Source organism: Durio zibethinus, chromosome 2 (assembly GCF_047325235.1).
Source record: "Durio zibethinus cultivar Kanyao isolate XHJ-2024 chromosome 2, ASM4732523v1, whole genome shotgun sequence".
Classification (NCBI taxonomy): domain Eukaryota; kingdom Viridiplantae; phylum Streptophyta; class Magnoliopsida; order Malvales; family Malvaceae; genus Durio; species Durio zibethinus.
In genome coordinates, this window is record NC_143163.1 from 8,596,548 (window position 1) to 8,618,903 (window position 22,356).

General features: G+C 30.2%; 4 protein-coding genes across 6 annotated transcripts; 2 read left to right on the forward strand and 2 right to left on the reverse strand.

Annotated features, from left to right (window-relative positions):
• Positions 1 to 833: 833 nt before the first annotated feature.
• LOC149519964 (uncharacterized) lies at positions 834 to 3,130 on the reverse strand. The gene is made up of 2 exons (XM_089742668.1): positions 2,738 to 3,130; positions 834 to 2,614 (listed from the first exon to the last, which is right to left on the reverse strand). The coding sequence occupies exons 1-2, from the start codon at positions 3,102 to 3,104 to the stop codon at positions 834 to 836; spliced, it is 2,148 nt and encodes a 715-aa protein (XP_089598794.1). The 5' UTR covers positions 3,105 to 3,130.
• A 1,403-nt stretch (positions 3,131 to 4,533) lies between these two features.
• LOC149519965 (receptor-like protein 15) lies at positions 4,534 to 7,818 on the forward strand. The gene is made up of 2 exons (XM_089752041.1): positions 4,534 to 4,879; positions 5,772 to 7,818. The coding sequence occupies exons 1-2, from the start codon at positions 4,534 to 4,536 to the stop codon at positions 7,694 to 7,696; spliced, it is 2,271 nt and encodes a 756-aa protein (XP_089608167.1). The 3' UTR covers positions 7,697 to 7,818.
• A 469-nt stretch (positions 7,819 to 8,287) lies between these two features.
• LOC111309218 (thioredoxin-like protein YLS8) lies at positions 8,288 to 15,638 on the reverse strand. 3 transcript variants are annotated; one of them, XM_022908192.2, is made up of 3 exons: positions 10,285 to 10,424; positions 9,962 to 10,019; positions 8,288 to 8,759 (listed from the first exon to the last, which is right to left on the reverse strand). In XM_022908192.2, exons 2-3 carry the CDS (start codon positions 9,980 to 9,982, stop codon positions 8,451 to 8,453), a joined length of 330 nt encoding a protein of 109 aa, XP_022763927.1. In that variant the 5' UTR covers positions 9,983 to 10,019; positions 10,285 to 10,424; the 3' UTR covers positions 8,288 to 8,450. The 3 variants fall into 3 exon arrangements, with proteins under 3 accessions (XP_022763927.1, XP_022763928.1, XP_022763926.1); XM_022908193.2 differs by lacking the exons at positions 9,962 to 10,019; positions 10,285 to 10,424 and adding an exon at positions 15,395 to 15,638; XM_022908191.2 differs by lacking the exon at positions 9,962 to 10,019 and having other exon boundaries at positions 10,285 to 10,554.
• Positions 15,639 to 17,786: 2,148 nt separating this feature from the next.
• On the forward strand, positions 17,787 to 18,745 carry LOC111308405 (nicotinamidase 2-like). Its single transcript, XM_022906729.2, has one exon. It carries the CDS (start codon positions 17,976 to 17,978, stop codon positions 18,579 to 18,581), a length of 606 nt encoding a protein of 201 aa, XP_022762464.2. The 5' UTR covers positions 17,787 to 17,975; the 3' UTR covers positions 18,582 to 18,745.
• The last annotated feature ends 3,611 nt before the right edge of the window (positions 18,746 to 22,356 follow it).

The window sequence follows — 22,356 nt, forward strand, 5'->3', positions numbered from 1 at the left end:
GAATTTACGAAATGTTTAATAGAAAGATGATGGTTGAAATGTTTTGACATTATGATTTGGTGAATGTTTGGAATAATTTATATGATATGTATGAAAATTATGCTTGATCCGATAAAGTATGTGAGCCTATACTTACTGAGTTGTGGTTTGCTCATTCTCTTTTTACTTTTTCTTTATAGATGATTAAGTGATAAGTTTGGTTAGTCTTGTATAAAGCTAGAAGATGAAATGAGAAATATTACTTAGTCGTCGAAGAATATGTTGGTCAATGAGATCTTAAGAGACAATTTTATATTTTATATGGTTTATATTTGGATATATAAAGATGCATCATCAGTTGGATTTAAAATATGAATTTTACTTGACAGACTATATCAGGTTATTAAAAGAATTTTAGAATGATTAAAAAAGAAAGCTTCATATTACTTTGGAGTTTTTTTCAAGATAATATGACCATGTTGGATCTTGATCTCGGGACGTGACAAATGAAAAAGGTGTATAGACTCTAAACAAGCTATTATTCAATTCCATAAGCCCATAAAACGTGCATGGACTCTAAACAAGCTATTAATGGAAAATGTAACTTCAAAGATGGATTTTGGGTTCTATATTCATGACTTTTTTCTCTCTGGCTAGAAGTTGTGATTGACTTAATACTTGGCTGCTGCAACAGTCTTTTAATGTAAAAAACAAAGGCAAAGCAACACGAATTGATATGAAATGAAAAGTGAAAATTGTCGAAACAACATTTCATTATTGAGTATATTTCATCATTGATGACTGACGAGTTACAGACTATAAGTTGAAACAAAATTTGGGGTAAACTAAGGACCTTATCTTGTCAAAAGATATTCAATCCATCCATCTATGGTGGCAAAGTATTTTCTTCGCCAGTTTGCACTGATGCAAAGTGGTGCAATGACACTCCAGAATCCGACAGCATATGATACAAACACAAATGAATAGAAAAACAAGGGTTTATCAACGAGGCCTTCCTCTGCATTTTCTTTTGGATTTTCTTTTCTTCCATCGTCTTCATTGTCATTTCCTGAGCATTTTCTTTGTAATGGTTCTCCGCAAAGTTCTTGGTTGCCTTCGAAGCTACTTTCAGAGAATATTGTTGAAAAGTGTTCATTAGATGGGATCCTCCCTGAGAGGTTGTTGAAAGCAACAAAAAAAGTTGTGAGAAAATCGATCTGGACAATTTCAGGAGGTATCTGTCCTGTTAGGTTGTTGTGGGAGAGATCAAGGCTCTCCAAATTTGTGAGATTTTTGAAAGATTTTGGAATATGACCCGTTAAAAGGTTTTGTGAGAGGTTCAAAGAACGCAGTTCTGCTAATTCACCAATTTCATCTGGAATGAAACCAGCCAATATGTTAGCTGAAAAATCAATCCCTGTCATGAGAGTAAGGGGGATACCCTGGTACAAATATGATTTCCCCTTGGTGGTGAAATCAACCGGAACCCAAGAGTTTGCTTGAAACTTCTTTCTCCAGACTGAATTGTTATTGAGACAAGAAGGAATGTTCCCTGAAAAATTATTATTTGAGAAATCTAAGAACTGCAACATTTGCATTTGGCATAATTGCCGGGGAGGAGGTCCTCTAAATTGATTTTCTCCTAAAAGAAGGGCTCCTAATTGCATGAAAACAGGTAGACTTAAGATGGTTCCTGACAGGTGGTTATGTCGAACGTCTATCAGCTTCAAAGACAAACTTTTGGATAAGCAAGCTGGAATATTCCCCACAAAGAGATTATGATGAAGCAGCAACCATGTCAAATTCGGCATACTACAGTTTTCTGGAAGCAGCTCACCATCCAAGCTATTGTTTGACAGATTCAAGTACCATAATGGTGAATTGTAGGTTAGACCAACTGGGACTACCCCAGAGAGGAGATTGCTAGACAAATCCAAGCTTTCTACATATTTCAGTTTAACTACAGAAGGGGGAATGTTACCAGAAAATTGGTTGGAGGAAGCATTGAATCCTTTCAGCTGAGGGAGGAATAGATCAATATTTATGGGTAGATGCCCATCAAAATGATTGTTAGAGATATCTAGCTTAGACAGTGTAGATTTCTTTTGGTGGCCTTGAGGAAATTGACCAACAAAAGAATTGCTTCTCAGGCTCAATACAGAAGAAACATTATGAAGCAACCAAGTTGGGCAGCTGCCAACCAGTAAGTTGCTGGATAAATCCAGGGTTTGCAAGTTATATTGGATAGAAAGGAACCTAGGAATTATGTGACCACCCTGACGGTTGAGGTTGCATCCAGCCAAAAGCAAATGTTGTACTTGGAAACAAGGATGCCAAGTTGGATTTTCAGTTTCAACTTCTAATTGGTAATTGTAGGAAAGATCTAGATGACTGAGCTTTGAATGATTTGCAAAGATAGAAAAAGACAGCAGACCTTCAAAAAGGTTATAAGAAACGTCAATAGACTCAATTTTTGATAGATTAGCAAGGAAGGAGGTAAGGTTTCCTTGAAATCTATTCTTTGACAAGTTCAGAGTTCTGAGCGATGGCATATTGCCCCAACAGGGTGGCACAGCATCTTCAATTGAGTTAGCTGAAAGATCCAGCCATTGTAAGTGAACGAGTTTACATATTTCTGCATGACAAGCCAGGACCCTTTTCAGAAATTATCAAATACATACATATATATATATATATAGCCATTAATTCAATGGCAGCAAAGACTTAGATTAACGTAAAGCAGGACCGAAAATCTCACCTTCGGGATTAGTCAGTTCACCAATATTATTCCCTCGGAGATGCAATTCCTGCAGTTCCTTGAGTTGAGAAAACAAACTCATATCAAGGAAGACAGGAAACCCTGGATCTTCATCTTCCTTGATATAGTCATAGAAAATTCTGATCACATGAGAGGTTGTGGGGCTACAGTAAATCCCATCCCACCGGCAACAGTCATCAGAGCTGCCTGGATAAAAGTATTCATATCCATAGCCCAGAGATTGTCCTATTTGCTGAAGAGCTGTCTTCTCATCATCCAGACAACCTTGGCTGCATCCAAAGTTGCAGCAGATTATCGTGGTTATAAGCAAAAACAGCATGCCGCTATCAGCAGAGAAATTGTTCATATTGATGTGCCCAGTTATTCTAACAACTAAATTCTGTAACTTGTTTTCTCTTTTAGGAAGTTTCAAGTTTCAACTCTGTATTATCTCGCATATGAAACCTAATTGAATTTGCCTAGAAGGCAAACTTGTGAGATTTGAAATTGGAAAGCACCCTAATTGTTCAAAACAACGGTCCATGAACTAAAATAAAAACAAAACAAATGGCATCCTGTTCACAGACATACTTTGTCACCAACTTGTAGTCCTACTTACACACAATTTTCCAAGAAAAACTTCCATAGTCAAAGTTAAACCTGTGCTATGGGGTACGATCAGAGAGAACACCCAAGAAATTTCCCTTACCAATTGAATTTCTTTGCCATTAATGTCTCTTTGATTATAATAAAATATATATAACGTCAATTTGCTGGGAAACTTTCCATGTCGAACTTACAAGTTCAGCAATTAGCTACTACTTGGCGGTAGAGTAAGTTGTTCTTTTTCTGGTGCGAAAAACGTTTTCTCACTTTCCTCTCTTGACCAACTGCATCTAACACAGACAACCGAAAGTTCAGTGCTAAAGCAAATAGACCATCCAAATCCTTATTTTCTTTCAACCAATTCAGGCAATCCCGGTCTACGTTGCATCCCTCTTGAAAGCAAAGTGGCCTATATGTCTGCTCAAAAATGGTCATATACGTTGCATATTATTGATAACATTGAACGAATTATAATTTTGAAATATAATTAGAAAAATAAATAATTTTCTTAATTTCAGTGAAAAAAATTAAAATTTTCTTTTTAAAATTTTTCAATGATATACTAATATGCATGCAAATATTTGCAATGTACTTTTGATTTATGATTCATTTGAATGGATAGTAAAATTTTTTATTGTGATAATGATGAGATTAATTATCTTAGTAAAATTAAATACTATATTAATGAGAATAAAATTATTAATGAAATATGTATTTGGATGAAAAAAATAGTAAAAAATAGTGATATGGTCGAGAACAATTGAGTGCTCTAAGAAAAAAATTGAGAATAAAAACCCTTGGTTGTTCATTGGAGGGTTCAAGCAGGAACCCAGACGGACACGGTGGGAATAACTCCACCAATCCCTGCGACACGGTTAGACCAAAAAAGTGCTGATTCAAACAGATAAACAAACTAATTCGTCGAATCAATTGATAGCGACCTTTTATCGTGTTGGAACGGTTATGTTGAGTGTTGACGACAATCCGGTATACACTACTTTCTCTTCTTCTTCCTCCTCTTTTCATGTGGACCATGTTACGGACAACTGAAACTTCAGCGCTCTTGCAAGCATGGTGAAGAAATTTCACTTGTCCCGTGGAAAGCAGCGGTGGCAAATGGCAATTATAAATTCCAAAGGGATTGCAGCTAATTCATTGATAAAATAAAACACAAGGCAGCTAGGCTCACCATGGAGATTACCGCTTTCTATACATATTTCTTACTTTTGCTTATATGCTTTAATTGCCAAGGGTGCTTGGAGGAAGAGAGAGATGCTCTTCTAAAAATCAAAGCTTCATTTAACAGTCCAGATCCAGGTGCTTTCTCAAACTGGTATGTACAAGAGTGTTGCCAGTGGGAGGGAGTTGAATGTGATCCATCTACAAATCGTATTAGTAAGATCTTCTTTCACTACTGGAGGGATCGGAGCTTGCCTGATTTGTGGTATCCAAACGCTACTTTATTTGCTCAGTTTAAGGACTTGCAAGAACTTGAACTGCCCGGGAATCAGATAGGAGGATTCATTTCACCTCATGGTAAACAGTGTTACCTCACTCCTACCATACCTATTTATTTATTTATTTTTATGTAGAACGTGGTAGTGGAAGATAAGAAAAAAGGTTAAAAATGCTGAAATTTAAAAGAGTGTTAATTTTGTAAAAATGATTATATAAATTAAGTTTGATTCACTTAAGAATGCTTTTAAATTTACCTTCATTTTTGTTCTTTACATACTTTCTTTTTTCAAAAATTTTTATAAGTAAAATTATTAAAATACATTTTTTTTTACAAACATTCAACATATCCAATAAATTTTATCATTTTTGTAAAATACATTTTCGAAAAGATATAACACTTCTGAAAATACATATAATCATTTTTTAGAAGTGTTAATACTTTTTAAAAATGTATTTTTGAAAGTGTTAATAATAATGACTCTTAAAAAAATAAATTTTTAAAAAACTATAATACTTTTCATTAAAATTTATTAATTTTTAAATTTATGATTTTTTTAATAATAACTTTTTTATTACACAAATTAATAAAAATTTTAACAAAATTCTTTTTTTAAATTTTTCACAAACCTTCACGCCAAGTATTATAAAAAAATATATTGTCGAAAAGTGTTATTACTTTTTAAAAAAATATTTTTGAAAAGTTTGCATTTTTTGAAAATGAATTTTCGAAAAATCAAAACACTTTTAAAATTTATTTTCGGAAAATTACAAAATTTATTTGATATGAATATTAGAAGATTTTTAAAAATAATATTAAAATAATTTCACTTAAAAATAATTAAAAAAAAATAAATATAGAGAGAAAAAAGGTGAGGTGGATTTACTCGTTCCCTCCCTGCAAACCTATTTATCATGCACTAGCTTTTTTTTTTTCTTTTACAGCTTAACCTACTAATTAATTAATGTAAACAATCAAATACCTACTTTTTTTTTTTTGGAAAAATCTCCGCAGCATTTATAAAACTCAAGCGTCTTCGGAAGTTGAATCTCCATGACAATTCCATACATAATGGCTCTAATCTCTGGTGGGGGAAATTTCCATCCATTTACTCAGTAGATCTGTCCTATAACAAGTTTACTACTGATGGTCTCTGCTCAAGGAAATTTCCTTTTCTTTATTCCTTGGATTTGTCTGGTAACAAGTTAGATGGTAACATTCCAGAATGCCTGTGTGACAACCGTTTTTCCAAAGAATTGATTCTGTCTGATAACAATCTTCATGGCAGCATCGGTTCATGTTTGGGTAATATGGTTTCACTCAAACATCTGGATCTCTCTAGCAATCAATTCAATGATTCTTTTCCTTCTAAGCTAATCAGCAACCTGACAAGTATTGATTCACTTATTCTATCAAGAAATGAGTTCAAAGGCATGATTTCACTCTCCATTTTTGCCAATTTGTCGAGGCTGCGTTGCCTTGACATTTCATACAACCACTTGGAAGTTGAAACAGAGTCGCCAAGTTGGTCTCCATCTTTCAACCTAAATGTTCTACATTTAAGTGGTTGTGACCTCAAGAATATTCCGAGCTTCCTCTCAACACAGCACCACCTTCTATCCCTAGATTTATCATACAATTTACTCATTGGGAACATTTCTTGGATGCTGTGCAATATTACTTCAGAATTACGGCTACGAGGCAATAACTTGTCCGGTTCCTTCCCCAGGACTTTTCAAAACATAAGCTCTCAACTTACTGTTCTTGACATCTCTGACAATTTCTTGCATGGGCCATTACCCAAAGATATCGACCTGAATTTTCCACGATTGCGCTTTTTGAATGTTTCCATGAATAGCTTCAATAGCAACCTCCCCCAATCCCTTGGTAGCCAAATTCTGAGAGAACTGGATTTATCAAACAATCAGTTCCAAGGAGAAATTCCCTATAGTATGACGAGAAATATGACTTCTCTTGAATATTTGAGGTTATCCGGAAACAATCTGAGAGGAGATGCACTTCCCAAAAATTCAAGTTTACCTAAGATAAGATGGCTTTATCTCAACAAAAATTACTTGTCTGGAACATTCCCAGATACCCTCGGGAAGAGCATGGACTTGGAAATTGTTGACATTCGGCGTAACAGCTTGTCAGGTGAGCTTTCATTATACTTGCCTGTGCTCCCTCAGTTAAGAGCACTACTCCTCGGAGGAAACCGTTTCGACGGGCAAATACCACTGCAAGTTTGCCAAATGAGGGATTTGCAACTTTTAGACATTTCGAGAAATAGTCTTTCAGGTGAGATTCCCGACTGTGTTGGCAACATTACTTCTTGGACAGATAGTTCTTACCGTGTTTATCTTCTAAATGATCACCGGAGCTCTTTTGATATCATAATCAACGGTTTCTCCGTTACTCTTGAGGCTCTCAATTTTGATTTTATGGGAATAGATGTATCTTTCAATAGACTAACTGGTAAAATTCCCGTCCAAATGACACGATTGAAGATGATTCATTTTCTGAACATGTCCAACAACCTTCTCACGGGTCAAATACCTTCACCCTCCGGAAACTTGGCACAACTAGAAAGCCTAGATCTTTCACAAAACAATCTCTTCGGTGGTTTACCCCTAGAACTAACTACTCTTGAATTTCTCGCGCTTTTTAACGTCTCTTTCAACAATCTATCAGGCATGATACCAGTAGTAGCCCAATTTGGAACATTTACAAGTGACAGTTATTTAGGAAATCCAGGCCTTTGCGGCCTTCCGGTTGGAAGGCAATGCGCCGAGACAGCACCAGTTTACGTAAGTGCAGAAACATCAGTTTGTCTCTTCACAGATACTGCTACTGGATATACTTTGCTGTTTTGGTGTGTCATTTTTTTTCTTTATTAAGAGTACGATTGAAACTGCATAGGCTTCATTTTTTCCGTTGATTCATGGATCTAAGAACCATGTAAACTTATCAGATGAATAAGCGAATATTCCAGTTTTATTACAAGAATTTAGGCTTCATATTCAGTAAATATACCCATCAACAAATACAGAGTGATTAATAATTATTAACAAGAAGTTTGACTCAGCAGAATGGGCTATTCGACACCTGATCTAGTTCGGAAGTAGCTGTTCCTTAGTTTGGTTGCTCTTATTTCATGCTCTGCCTCGGTTTCAGGTCCATTCGAAATAAACATTCCCAGCTCACCCAATTGAATTATTTTTACACTTCAAATTTGAAAATTAAAGCTGACTTCCGAATCTAAGGAGAGAAAATAATCCTAGAACAAAGCAGGCATGATCTTATAAATGAAAGCTTGCACACAGACATGATCTCCAAAATATCTTTCACATTGTACTACAACCGGGCCCTATCGGCCTAATATTCACCAGCGACAACAGAACCAACATTTAACCATACCATAGTTTGGTAGCAATGCAGCACTCAAGTGTCTAAAGTGCAAGATGCTTTGGGTAAACACGCATCACAAATACATAAATATATGTTTGAAACTTTCATCTCAAATATTGCTAAAGGTCGAGTATCCTTCACATTCATATAAGCATCAAAATAATTTCTAATGAAATAGTCTGCATCAAATTTGCAGAAGATGTTCAGAAATCTTCCTGATTAAACAATTGCTTGCAAGAATACTCAGTAGCGATACTTGGTAGAGTAATCTTTAGGAGCAATTACCAGACCACGACCCTTCCTTGCCCCACGATATACAGTCTCAACAATGTCTATGAACTCCTGCTTGTCCTTAAGAGCCCAGTTAATCTTGTTGTTATTTCCAGTGCCAAGGTCAATCATGATGTGTTTGTTTCTGAAGAAGAACATGACTGTGGATGGATCGTACAGCTCATACATTGTGTTAAAATCAGGTACTTCCGTTATGTCCACAAGATAAATCACAGCAAAGTTCTTTATTGTTTCAGCAACCGAAGCAAGCACCTCATCCATCTGAAAACATAAATCAAATTAACTAACCAACCATGGATTAAGTATAAGTATAACAACAACACTCTTTTCATTCCAAAGGAAGTAAAAGCAAGTTAATAATAAATCATTCATTTCATATTGAATACAGAATGACAGAAATTGCAGCTTCCAGATATGCAGGACTCCAAAGAAAAAGGAAAAATGCAGAATGCTATCAAAAAGCTATTAAAGTCCAAGTCCATGTACATACATACACACACCCCAAAGGTAACAACCTGAATATTAGCAAAACAAAAACTGTTTTTCTATTATGTGAATAAGCCCAACCTAACAATCCACTTAAAGTCATTATTAAACAGCCACCAAATATAACTCTCATCCAAGTAAGATAATAATTTCAGTCTTTAAGTTGGAACAAAAAAATATTCGGGCTTTAAGGACTTGACTAGAGGGCATAAAAATAAGGAGAAAGCCCGTATGTTACTAAAAAGTGAAAATAGAACTTCCTGACTACTTCATTATCATTCAAGTTCAATGAACAGGTGGAAACTTTAGTTCAGTAAATGGAACAATACTTCAGAATATAAAACAGTAAGTCATTATCAAAAGCTCTGGCCATCTTTCCTTTTTTTGCTCACTTGGTGAAGATTCTAACCTCCTACTCAGCTAAACCATTGGCTGAACAGGAAGATGACAGAATGAATTTCACAAGCCATGTTCAAACTGAAACACCAAATATAGTATCAATTTTTGTTTTACTTCCAAATATTTTAAATTTGACTCGCAACAATTAAGAATAAATTTATTCAGAAAATAGTTCATCTAGCATTAAAATTTGCGAGTAATTTCATAAGGTATCAAAACTGAGCAAGAATGTCAGAAAAGCAACATAATAAATATTAGACATTCTACTTAAGAAAACACTTAAAAGAAATTAGCTAACTAGCAACCTACGGACTACGGTACACAAAAAACATAAAAGGGGGCTCAAGACATCGTTAAGAACCAAGATCAAAAAGCTTTTCTGAACCAAGTCACCTTTGTAACCAATGAACGCTTCAAAAAAAACAAAGGATGCTCGCTAGCAGCTCAACTGGATTGAAGACCAGGCCCAAGGCAGGGCTTTTGTTGAAAAATTTACAAAGAAGGTATAACAAAGCAAATTAAAGCATTTGAAAACAACCACCCTACTAACAGTAGTATATTAGAAAGACCTATCTCACCTGTGAAAGTCTCGATTCCATTAAAATTTAGTTAAAGAATATCCCAACTGACAAGTTGCTGATTACGAGAAAGAAATAATCAGTTTCACAACAGAATATGTTCTCCTCAAATTTCAATCATGCTCTGTTCTAAATTTGATGAAAATTTTCAAAATCTATAGTGAACATAGGGTCCATTAAATACTGCTCAAAATTTTAGTGATGAAACCTGAAATAAATACTATGAACAGAAGATCCAGGAAGGGTAGGAATTCCACAGGTCAAAGTAAACTTTAAAATATAAGCGATTAAGAGAGAGAGGAGAACGATGCAGTGCACAGCACCTGCATGCAAGTTTCATCCCAGTCGTGGCCGAATCGGATGACCACGAGACGCTCTTCTTCCGCCAGGATGGCCTGATCTACAGCCCATCCCGTGTTCAGGTGTGGTAGCAGATACGACATCGTTAGATCGTTACCCCTCACTTCCCCCTGAAATTTAAATTTCCTTTTTTCGCTAATGAAAATGCTTTAGATCCCTACAAAATTTATTTCTCAAACCCTAATTTATAAACCAAACATCTGGAAATGTTCAGTAAATTGGCCATGCGTTCACCACACGCAACGCCATATAGCTAGCATGAGTAGCAAATTGGATAGGTGCGTGCCAATCAAAACGAAGCGTTCAGTCTCCTGGGTTTGATGGGTCATGGGCCTCATGGCTCATGGGTCCTCCAATAAACTGGACATGCTCAATACCAATACCCTAAACCCTATTGCACGAGATTTCACCGTCGAGACAATTAATTTCGTAGCAAACAAAAAGAATTAAAAAAAAAAAAATCCAACAATCAGTTTTACCACTAACAAAAAACATCAGAAAACCTCCCAAAGAAAAAGTTATAAAATTAATAGAACCAAAAAGGAATAAATACATATTTCCCCTTAACCTATATACTTTTTATCAATTTGAAATTTTAGAAAAAAATTGGTACTCTAATTCCCATTTTATTATCCAACTAATTAATTTATTGATGTAATATTAATATACAGACTATTGACACATTTAAAAAAAAAAAAATCACTCAACATTACATTATTAATACAACATCGAAATTTTTAAAAAAATCAAAATTCTAAACAAAATTTTAAAAAATTTTATAAATTTTTAGCAATCTAAAATATTTTTTAATTTTAGATTTTTAAGTTCTAGTGAATTTTTTTGAATTTTAACAAAATTTTATTTTTATTCAAATATTCCTTTTTTTTAATTCTACCAATTTATTTTGGATTTTTTTTTAATTTTTAGACTTTTTAAATTTTTAAATATTTTATTTTTATTTTTTTAATTTTTTAAAAATTTTCATTTAATATTAACGTGATTATTGATAATATAATGTTGACTATATTTTTTTGATAAATGTTAACATTTTATGGAATTTTCATGTCACATTAACAAGTGAACTCACGACATTAATACGAAATATTAAAGTGGATGACGAAATAAAAATTGAGAGTATCAAATTAGATTTGATAATAAAAAATACGATACAATGACATCACATAAATACGATATGAAAATAAAATACAAAAATAACATGACTTAAAATTTTAATAACAACTATATATATGTAATAAAACTAAAAAATATATATATTTCATATTTTTGTTTTAACATGAATTGTAAGATATAATTTTTATATAAAATATGAAATGGATAAATGAATTTTAATATTCTACATGAAATGAATATACTAATTGCTAGGTCTACATCAAATTGACAATTTTATTGTTTTAAATATTTATGTCATAAAAATTTTAAAAATTATTAGACGAAAATTTTAAAAATATCCAAATAAAAAAATCGTCATAAATATTTTTTAACTAGATGTGATTTATCATTTAAAAATTTTATCTTTTTAATAAAACTTTAAAATTAATTACAATCTATTAAAAAGATAATTTTGATTTACAAAAATCAAATTCTATTTCATAAGTATGATTACGAGTAATGAATGATTAACACAACTACAACATCCATTTAAAAACGGTACCAATTAACCACATGTTATCTTTTAATTTTGACAAAAATATCTTAATTTTGATATTTAAAAATGATTTTCTTAATTTATTGCAATTAAAACATCTTTTATTTCTTTTGCTTGAAAGATAAATAAGAACTTTACATATTAAAAAATTTTTAAAAATATTTCAATACTTTGATAATATTAAAATGTGCTTTCTCATTTAAAAATTTCTTAAGAATTACTATTAAAATTTTTCAAGATTCATATTTATCTTTAAAATCAATATTTATAATGCATATAATAATATAATATGATGCTCAAAATTTAATCATTAATTTATCTTTTTACAATATATATTTTATAAATATTTTATGTTTTTATTTCTTTTAAAAATTATTCAAATTAAGAGAAAAATAAAAATATTTGTATTAAAATTTTTTTTTAAACATTTCAATATTTTAAAATTTTTTAAAAGATTTTTTTCACTTAATAAGTACGTTAGAATCACCATTTGAACTTTCATATTCCCATAATTGAAAAAATCTCTATTTATTTTCAATTACTAATATTTCATAATAGCAATTTTACAATAATAAAAATATTCATAAACAATTGTTTCCTAAAAACATATTTTTAAATAATAAAATTATAATTACAAACATTAAAACAATTAAATACAAATTGTAACAAATAAATAGCCATACAAGAAAGAGATATATCTAAATGAAGCTTTCGGCTTTGAATCCAAAGTAAAGCCTAATGCCCAAGTGGAACCAATTTAGTGGGCTGCTGATTGGGCTTGATCTAGACCAGGTTGGTACAGAAGCGAACCCGTCAACATATTTGGTTTGAGTAGACAAGTTTACGGGTAAAAGCCTTTTTTTCACCTAAGAAAGCCTTTAAATTTTTTTATTCATTTCATTCCCTTCAAACCAAAAAAAAAAAAAAAACCATGTCTCTTTGAAGTAAAAAAATGGTAGGTCTTTGTCAACCCAAATTTCGATGTTTCATGATCGTGCCAACTGTTGCACCGTGTCGATCGTCACACCTTGCCGTCCGCCACCAAAGCTTTTTTTATTTTTTTCTCCCTTTCTTTTTTTTTCTCTGTCATCTCTCCCCATCATTACATCTTCCTTTCTCCTCTTCAGTCGAAACTGAACCTTCTCATGCCACCGTTGCAGGTGGCTTCGGCACTCTTTTCTCTTTTCTTTTCCTTTTTTTTTTCTTTCTTTAGCCGAAACCCACTTCAGCAAACCGCCTTTATCATTTTTTTTTACCTTTTTTTGTTGCTGGGTTCCTCACAATCTATGAAAACTGTAACTTTATTTATTGTTATTTTTTTACGTTGTGTTCCCTATACTTAGGAATGACAATTTAGGAAAGGCAAAATGGGCTTAGTGTTATGGTGGGTCATTTAATGATGGTTAAAGGGAAAAGCTATTTAGGTTCAGTTGGTGGATGGTAGTAGGGATGGCCAAATAGTTATGGCTTAGGCATGAAAGGCAAGTTGAAGTAGGGATGGTGATGCTGGTTAAGCTGGACATGTAGAAAATGGAAAGGGAAATGGGAGGTAGTTGGTTCGGCTGAAGTAAAAAATGGTAGAAAAAAGGGTTTAGGTTCTCGGCTGGGGTGTCGTTTTGACTCTAGGCAATAATACGGGGCTTTGGTGTTTCATGGGTGATTGTAATGGTCTCGGTGGGAATGGCAATAGAAGGTGGCTTTGGGCTTTTGGTCCTGTTCTTCTTTTTTTTGGTAATTTTTGGTCAAAGGTTGGAGTAGTGAAGTTTAGGCTTTTGGTGTTGGATTGATGATGGTTGGCGATAGCCTTAGGTAGTTTCTATATGGAGCTCCTAAGATCTTAGTTTGTGAAAAAATTGGCTCCCTTTTGCCCCATGGTGATGTCTTTCCTTTTTATCCTCTAGTTCTTCACCTTTATAAAAAGGATCCCAATTATTATAGAGCTCTCTTCTTATTAGGAAAGTTTGAAAATTTTTTAAAGACTTGATTTTTGGAATTTTGTAACAACAAAGACAACATGGCTTACTGCATTTGGGGTTTAGAACCTTTGATGAATTTGTGTTGAAGGTCAAAAGGTAAAAGCAGAACTAAAAAAAAATGCTATAAATGGGAAGTATGGAGGGAAAGATCTCGTCATTTAGGGGAGGAAAGCCTGCTATAGCAATCAACTCTTATCTTTTTTGCATTTTAAAAATGGACATGGACTTTAAAATTAAATTTGGACTTTCATTGGATTTCAAGCCCAAGTGACTTGATTTTGGCTTTTTAACTGGACTTTCAAATCTTAATTCAAAATTAACTCAATAATTTAATTGAATTAAGCTTAAGTTCAAGAGAAAATGGTCCAATAATGATTAATCTGAAACAAAATCAAATCAAGCTTAATTAAGTAAATTCAATTAAAATATTTAAGTTAGTATAAATCTAAATGTTTAGATTAAATTTGAAAATTAAATTAATTTAAATTAATTTTGACAAAATTAAATGTTTACATACTAAATTTACAAAAAATATATTTAACAAGGGATGGAGTATTTAATCCAAACCAAAACTAAAAACCAAATTTAGAGAAATTCCAACTCTATAAACACAACTTCCAAAACCTAAGAAAATTTAAAAAAAAAAAAGAATTCATCTCAAAATAAACCAAGAAAAAAAAAACCAAAAACTAGCAAAATAAAAAAAAAAAAACAAAAATATTGGTGAAGATGGGTTTAATTAGGTAAATCGAGATGTTTGGTAAAAGGGAAATTTCAAAGTCTCTTTGATTAGAAAAACTAAGAGAGGGAAACCATCATTGGAGCAACCTCTAATAGCACGGTGGTGGTTATGAGTTTTGAGTTTTTTTTTTTTTTTTGAGCACAAAAATGTGTAGTGGGAGAGTTCTTTAATGTTTAGGAAACAAAGAAACGGAATGAAAAAAATAAAATAATAAGGAGCCGTCAGCTAATGTTCTATCGTTGACCAAGTTTATGCCGCGAGACGACAAGAAAATGAAAGTGAGAGTTTAGAGACAGAAGAGAGGCAGTACAAGGAAAAAAAAAAAGGTTTTTAAGGATCGTTTTATATAAATAAATATAATTATATAAATACATAATAATTTTACAAATTAATAAATAAATAAAATTTTAATTAATTTTATAAGTATTAAATAATTTAAAATTTTTGTTAATAATAAATTTTTTATTACAATTCATCTCTATTTTTTATTCAAATATGTATTTCATCTATAATTTTAATTTCATCATAATATTTAATCTCACAATTATAATAATTAATTTTACATTCATTATCGTTTTTTTTAAATATAACTATAATTAAACTTATTATCCAAGCAAAGGTACTTTAAATCATACTTAAAATTTTTTGGGAAGGAAAAAAAAAAGAATAAATCATGAGTAGTTGTGTACCTGCATGCAAGTTTCGTCTCAAACTCTCAATCACGGTCGAAACGGATAATAACAACACGTTCTTCTTCTGCGAGGATGGCCTGATCGACGGCCTTCCCAGAGTGCAGGTGAGGTAACAGGTAAGAAATGTCCTCTTCTCTCTCTCTCTTGCTTTTAAGTTTTCAGCTTCTCTACCCTTTGCCTTTGCATCGAACTTGCTTTAGGTTTGAAGCCGAAACGAATCTAACAGTAGATGGAGAAGGTTGATGTTATTAGTGATATTTAATGATTTAAAGAATGGCGGACGGCGACGAAGGCTCTGGAAAGGCCCCGAGTCTTCTGCTGATTTGGCAAAATGGTTTCCAATTCCCCCCACTAAAATAGTGCCACGTGTCTAACTTATTATTCGCATCTCCCAATAAATGTGCTTGACTCAGGACCATTATTAAGTTCTAGTCACTTCTAAGTGCGGCCCCAAGTTTTATTTTGATTAATTAAAATTTAATTTAAAATTACATTCTAAAATATATTAAGTACCATTTTAAAATTAAAAATCGACGGACAAATATGGATGAGCTCCCTAAGATTAGGGCTTAAGAAAGCTTAACAAGCGTTACTTATATAAGGGTGACTACAAGTCGGTTTTAATATTGAAATTGATTAGATTTCATTACATTAGCATGATTGACAATGATCTATTAAAGAAAATGATTTAGATGGATAATTCAATTCGTTTTTAGTGTCTAAAATTAGTAATTGAACTAATTAAAATAATTAACATTTGTAATAAAATTTTTAAATATATTATATATAATATAAATAAATATTTTTTATTTATATTTTTTAAAAATAACAAAATATGACTTTGGGGCAAAGTTTTTGGGTGAGTTCCATTAGGCGAAACTTGTTGCAAAATTGGTGGTTTAAAAATGGTGAAAATTTTTTTATACCAATTGATTTATATCGGTTCATTATTTTTTTTATTATCAGGAATAGATGATTCAGTTTCAATTATTTTTTATTATTAAAACTATATCAATCGATTTTTTTTTTAAATTGATTAGTTTAATGTTTTATTTTTTTATAAAATAAATCGACAAACTGCTCATCTTATATATTTGTACACCTCTAATCAAGATTACAATTGTTTCATTTTTTTTTTTTTCATTTTCATAGTTGTTAGATCAAATTTTTTAGGTTTTTTTTTTCAGGCCAAATCAAAATTTTTAGGTTAAAGTAGCGCTTACTATCAATCAACAAAAAGAATTATTGAAATTTTAAATCTATTTAAAAAACATTTATATTTTAAATGGATTAACAGGTTCAAATTTCAATTTTAGCGTAGGGCGTTATTATTAATATGAAAGAAAAATAATTTTTATTTGCATTCATTTTTTATACATTTTTAAAATAATTTTTAAATAAAATTATTTAATTTCCTTCTTTTAAATTAGTTTTCACTTTTAAATTTTTGGATTTACAAATTTTTGATATATTCAAAAGTTTTTAAAAACTTTTAAAAATTTCTGTGTCATATAATTTAAATCACAAAAAAAAAAAACTATAGATCCACATGCATAATTTTTATCTATCAATTTGTAAATGAGCTAATAATTATTGTAATCAAATTTTACTTTTTCTTTATAATATTGTGCAAATTTTTATTAAATTTTCCCTTTAACTATTTTTTTCTCAAAACCCTAAATGTAACTTACCGAATATCGAATATTCATATTCGGTAAATTTTATAACTTATTGGATGCTTATAAAATTTATCGGATATGCATATCTAAAGACTTTAAAATTGATATGAAAAAAGATAATTAAATAATTCAATTTAAAGATAACTTAAAAAGATGGAGTTTTCATTTGATTTTCTATTAGTATATAAATTTTATATACTATTAGTGAATTAGTAATATTATTATTTTATTAATGAAGTGAATATTAACTATTAAAATAAATATATAAAAAATTAATATATTTTTTAAAATCTTACTTACTAATAAAATAAAATTATCTGATTTATCTTATTAATTAGATAATATCAACTAACTTATTAATAGTATATAAAATTTATATATTAATAATACATTAAATATAAATAAAAAAATAAATATTAAAAAATTGCAAATAGAAGCACCTTAAAAAGGAGAGCAACAAAAACAGTGTAAATTTTGATAAAATTGTAATAATTCATTGTAAACTTTAACTTTCCCAATTTCCATATATTCACTAGCGTACAACGAACATGCTTGCAATCAAACTTAAAAAATAAAATTAGAGTACTGTTACTTACATTAATTTCCCAAGAGAAAAATAGTAAAATGAAGAAAAGAGCCCCTGGATGAAGTGAAAATTGCAAGCTGCCACAAAATAAGGACATAGCAATCGATATCTTTGAATATGAACAGCCCAGAAGCCAGCCAATACCGTCCAATAGTCCACTCCATTTGCTTCTTCTGTTCCACAGATGTAGATATCAGGTTTTCCTCTTCTTAACATCCAACTTTTTTCCTTTTGGATATATAAAATTGTTTCCTCTGAAAAGATAAAGTAAAGGAAACCCTATTTCAGAATCTTTTCTCAGAAACCAAAATCAATGGCTTCCTCGTTAAATTGCTCCTCGTACGAGAAATACGAAATCAGAAAGCGAGACCCAAACCCCAAAACCTCTGCTTTATTAGTAATCGACATGCAAAACAAATTTTCGTCTTTCGCCAAGCCTATTCTCAGCAACACGATCACTACCATCGACCTCTGCCGACGAGCTTCAATCCCTGTCTTCTTTACTCGCCATTGCCACAAGTCCCTCGCCGACAGCGGCATGCTGGGGGAGTGGTGGGACAACGACATCATTTTTGACGGCACCGTTGATTCCGAGTTAATCCCCGAGATCGAACGGCTGGCGGAAGCCGACGAGGTGGTGGAAAAAACCACGTACAGTGCGTTTGAGAAGACGCGCCTGAAGGAGATGTTGGTGGAGAAAGGGGTGGAGGAGGTTATAATTACGGGAGTTATGACGAACCTGTGCTGCGAAACGACGGCGCGTGATGCGTTTGGGAAAGGGTTTAGGGTGTTTTTTTCAACGGATGCTACGGCAACGTTGGATTTGGAGTTGCAGGAGGCTACTTTGAAAAACATGGCTTTCGGGTTTGCTTACCTCGTCGACTGCAAGAGGCTTCAGCAGGGGTTTTTCCCTGACTAGATAAAGTAATTTTGTTTAAGAAATTGCATGTTACTAGTAGTAATCGGTGTCAATATTGCTTGTCTTTTTTTTTTCTTTTTTTTTTTGTTTTTTATCTATAATCATCTGTAAATATATGTGTTGAGGTTTTGAATGATAATTATTTGGCTTGGTTTATTTTTTCATTTTTCATTTTTTAGATAATATTGGCATTAGAGCGCGTTACTCATAATTCAAGAGAAACATTTTTTTTTTCTTTTTAAAAATAATCATACGGACGTAATTAGTGTTTGGCTCATTTTATTACAAGAAAATTATCTATGACAAAAGTAAAACTTAGATGTTTAACTTTCAAAATTTTAGTTTAGATGAAAAAATTATTTGAATTTTTAAATAAAGTTATAAATTAAAAATTTTAAAGATATTAATTATAATAATAAATATTTAATAAATTTTTTAATATTTTACTTTACTCTTTAATAATTCACAAAATTATTAGGAGGATTATATTATTTCAAATTACTTTGTTTTTTTTTATTGAATTCATTTGTTTTTTATTATAATAAACAAAAATATCTTCTTTTATTTATTTTTATCTAAAATTTTGAGATTTAATTCAATAAAGTTAGTTATTTTATATTTTTATTTATTAAAAACATATAAAAATACTACCAAATGGTTTTTTCAACATTATACAACACGTCTTTATTGAATTTGTCAAATACTATTTTAGATTCTCTTTTTAACACAGCTTTATTCCAACATCCGTTTTTGTAGAAATTTTAAACCAAACAAGTATATTTAGAATTCAATTAAAAATTTGGTATTTATTATAAAATACTTAAGTTCTATATATGATAATAATTTTTTATATTAATTTAATTAATTTTTTGTTATATTATTTAATAATTTGTTTAATTATAATATTATTTAAATATTATTAAACTTGAATATGATTAAATAACAATATTACAATCTAATATAATACTATTTGAACCTAGAAGTCACCGTGTGTTAATTTCATAAATAAATTATTCTCTCAACTTTTGAAAATTTTTTTTGTTAATTGATTGTACAATTTAATAAATTGATTTGACATTTCAACTTAAAAATTAAAACTTGCATTTCAAAGTGCTCTTTCAATAATGATCGATTTTTTTGTCTCATTATCACAATTATCTCGTTCACGAAAAGGAAGTGAAAATTTTAATTTATTAATCCCTAAAATGATGAAATCTTTTGCTTTTCTATATCCAACCATTTTTTTGTCAATTTATTATCAATTTTGTAATTAACCTTTCAAAAGAATGTCCAAATCACAAAGCATTCAATTCTGACAATTATCGGTTTCTTTACCCTATTATCACAATTAATCTGTTCATGACAGTGAAAAGTTTAATTTATTAAACCTAAAAATAATAAAATCTCTTTCTCTTCCATATTTAATAATTTTCCTATCAATCTATTATCCATTTAATGATTAATGTTGTTGATATTCCAAAAGCTTTTGTAAAGAAACCTTAAAATATATTACCCATTTTTAATCCTTCAATTCCCATCCAAAATTTGCTTCTTTTAAAAAACACTCACTGATTTGTAATTTTTTTATCATTTGATTTAAACTATTATGATTTGTTAATGAATATACTTACTAATTTACAATTTTATTTTACAAAATTCATCGATTTAAAAACCTAACTTATAAATTCGAAAGGCATTGAAAGAATGTGATCATGGATTTGTTGCTTTGTGCTACAAAATTCTTAATCCATTTCAATTCTTTTTTTTGGTAAAAAAATTTCAAAATAACATTGTTCATTTTAAATTTATAATTGTTTAGAAAAAAAGAATAAATTCACTAACAATCAAATATGAATGTAGGTTTATGGACAATCCCATATATGACTGGTAAGTTTATAATATGATAACTCATTTTTTACTTGCATTCTTGATAAAATTTATAGAATCTCTGTAATCACAATGCATTTAGCCACAATTTGCCTAAGAAAATAGATAAAATATTATGACTATGTTAATTTTTTTAGTAGAAGTTAAAGTTTTAGATTAAAACTTTGAAACAAAGTTATTTTTTTTAATTTTTTACGACGGATTTTTACATTTATATTTAGATGTATATCATTACAATAAATATGGTTTCTGTGTTTTTAATTGGTTTTGTTGTTAAACTGCAACAACATGCGAGAAATTACGTAGTTAAATACTATTATTAAATAATACTATATTAAATACTAGTTTTTTAATGTTATATATAATGTCACTTAAAATTTGAATTTTATTTAATAAATGCTATTATTTTTATTTAATTCTTTAATTTAATTTTATTTATTAAAATATTATATTTACTACAATTTAGATATATTTTTTAAAAATATAATAACATTACTTACCAAACATATTTTATAAATTAAAATTTTTTAAAACAAAACAAAAACAAAATTTTGAAATAAAAAAATTAATAATTTAAGAAAATAAATTAAAATTTAGTGACTTAATCTAAAATTGCCCAGAGTTCGGTCACCAATTGTGTAATTTACTCCCCCGCAGGACCCCACACCATTTACTTTCTTCCTTCTGTCCCACAGACTAGACATCTGGTTGCCGTCCTTATCATCCAAACTTTATTTTTTGGTTGGATGTAATTATTTCTTATGAGAAAGAATAAGGATAAGAAAAACCTCTTTCAAAATCTTTTTCTGATAAACCCAAATCAATGGCTTCCTCGTTAACTTACTCCTCATACAAGAAATACGAAATCAGAAAGCTAGACCCAAACCCTAAAACCTCTGCTTTATTAGTAATCGACATGCAAAATCAATTTTCGTCTATCGCCAAGCCTATACTCAGCAACGTCATCACTACCATCGACCTCTGCCGACGGGTTTCAATCCCTGTTTTCTTCACTCGCCACTGCCACAAGTCCCCCGCCGACTACGCATGGTGGCGGTGTAGTGGGACAACGACCTCATCTTTGACGGCACCGCCGATTCCGAGTTAATACCCGAGATCGGACTGTTAGGAAAAATAATTAAAAAAAAGAAATAATAAAAAAAAATTGATTTTGAAGCATGAAAAATATTATTTTAAAAGTAATTATATTTTTAAAATATAATAAAATTTTTAAATTTTTAATTAAAAATAATAAAAATAATTATATTGAAATATTTATTTATAATAAATGAATATATATAAATTTTTATTCAGATAATTATAATTTTTTTAATAATATTTTATTAATATTTAAATAATTATGATAATTTGTCATATGATAATTATTTTTATTTAAATATAATTATTTAAAATATAAATAAAATTAATACGAAAATTAATTTTACTTATCAATAATTAAATCTTTCTATTCACTGTAAGATGCATCATATTTTAAACTACTAACAATCTCTCATAATTTAGAATATTAGTGCTTAATTTTTAACCTTTCATAATAATAAATATTACGAATATAAGAAGATATATTTCTATTTAAACCTTCAATTAATGTATATATTTTAAAATTTTAACTAAGTTGATGATATCAATAGATTAAACCAAACTTTTAATATTATAATTGAATATATAATACATATAATATTTATTTATTTTTCTGTAAGAGATTTATAATTGCTTTTAGTGTTATTATGACCATGTGTTTATTATATTCATAATTTATAAGAGAGATCCCAATCCTTTTTGTTGAAGAGTCATTATTTCTATATTTGCATAGGTAAAGTTTTATTATGTTTCATTGTTTTAGATATTTAAAACTCTATTAAAAGTATAA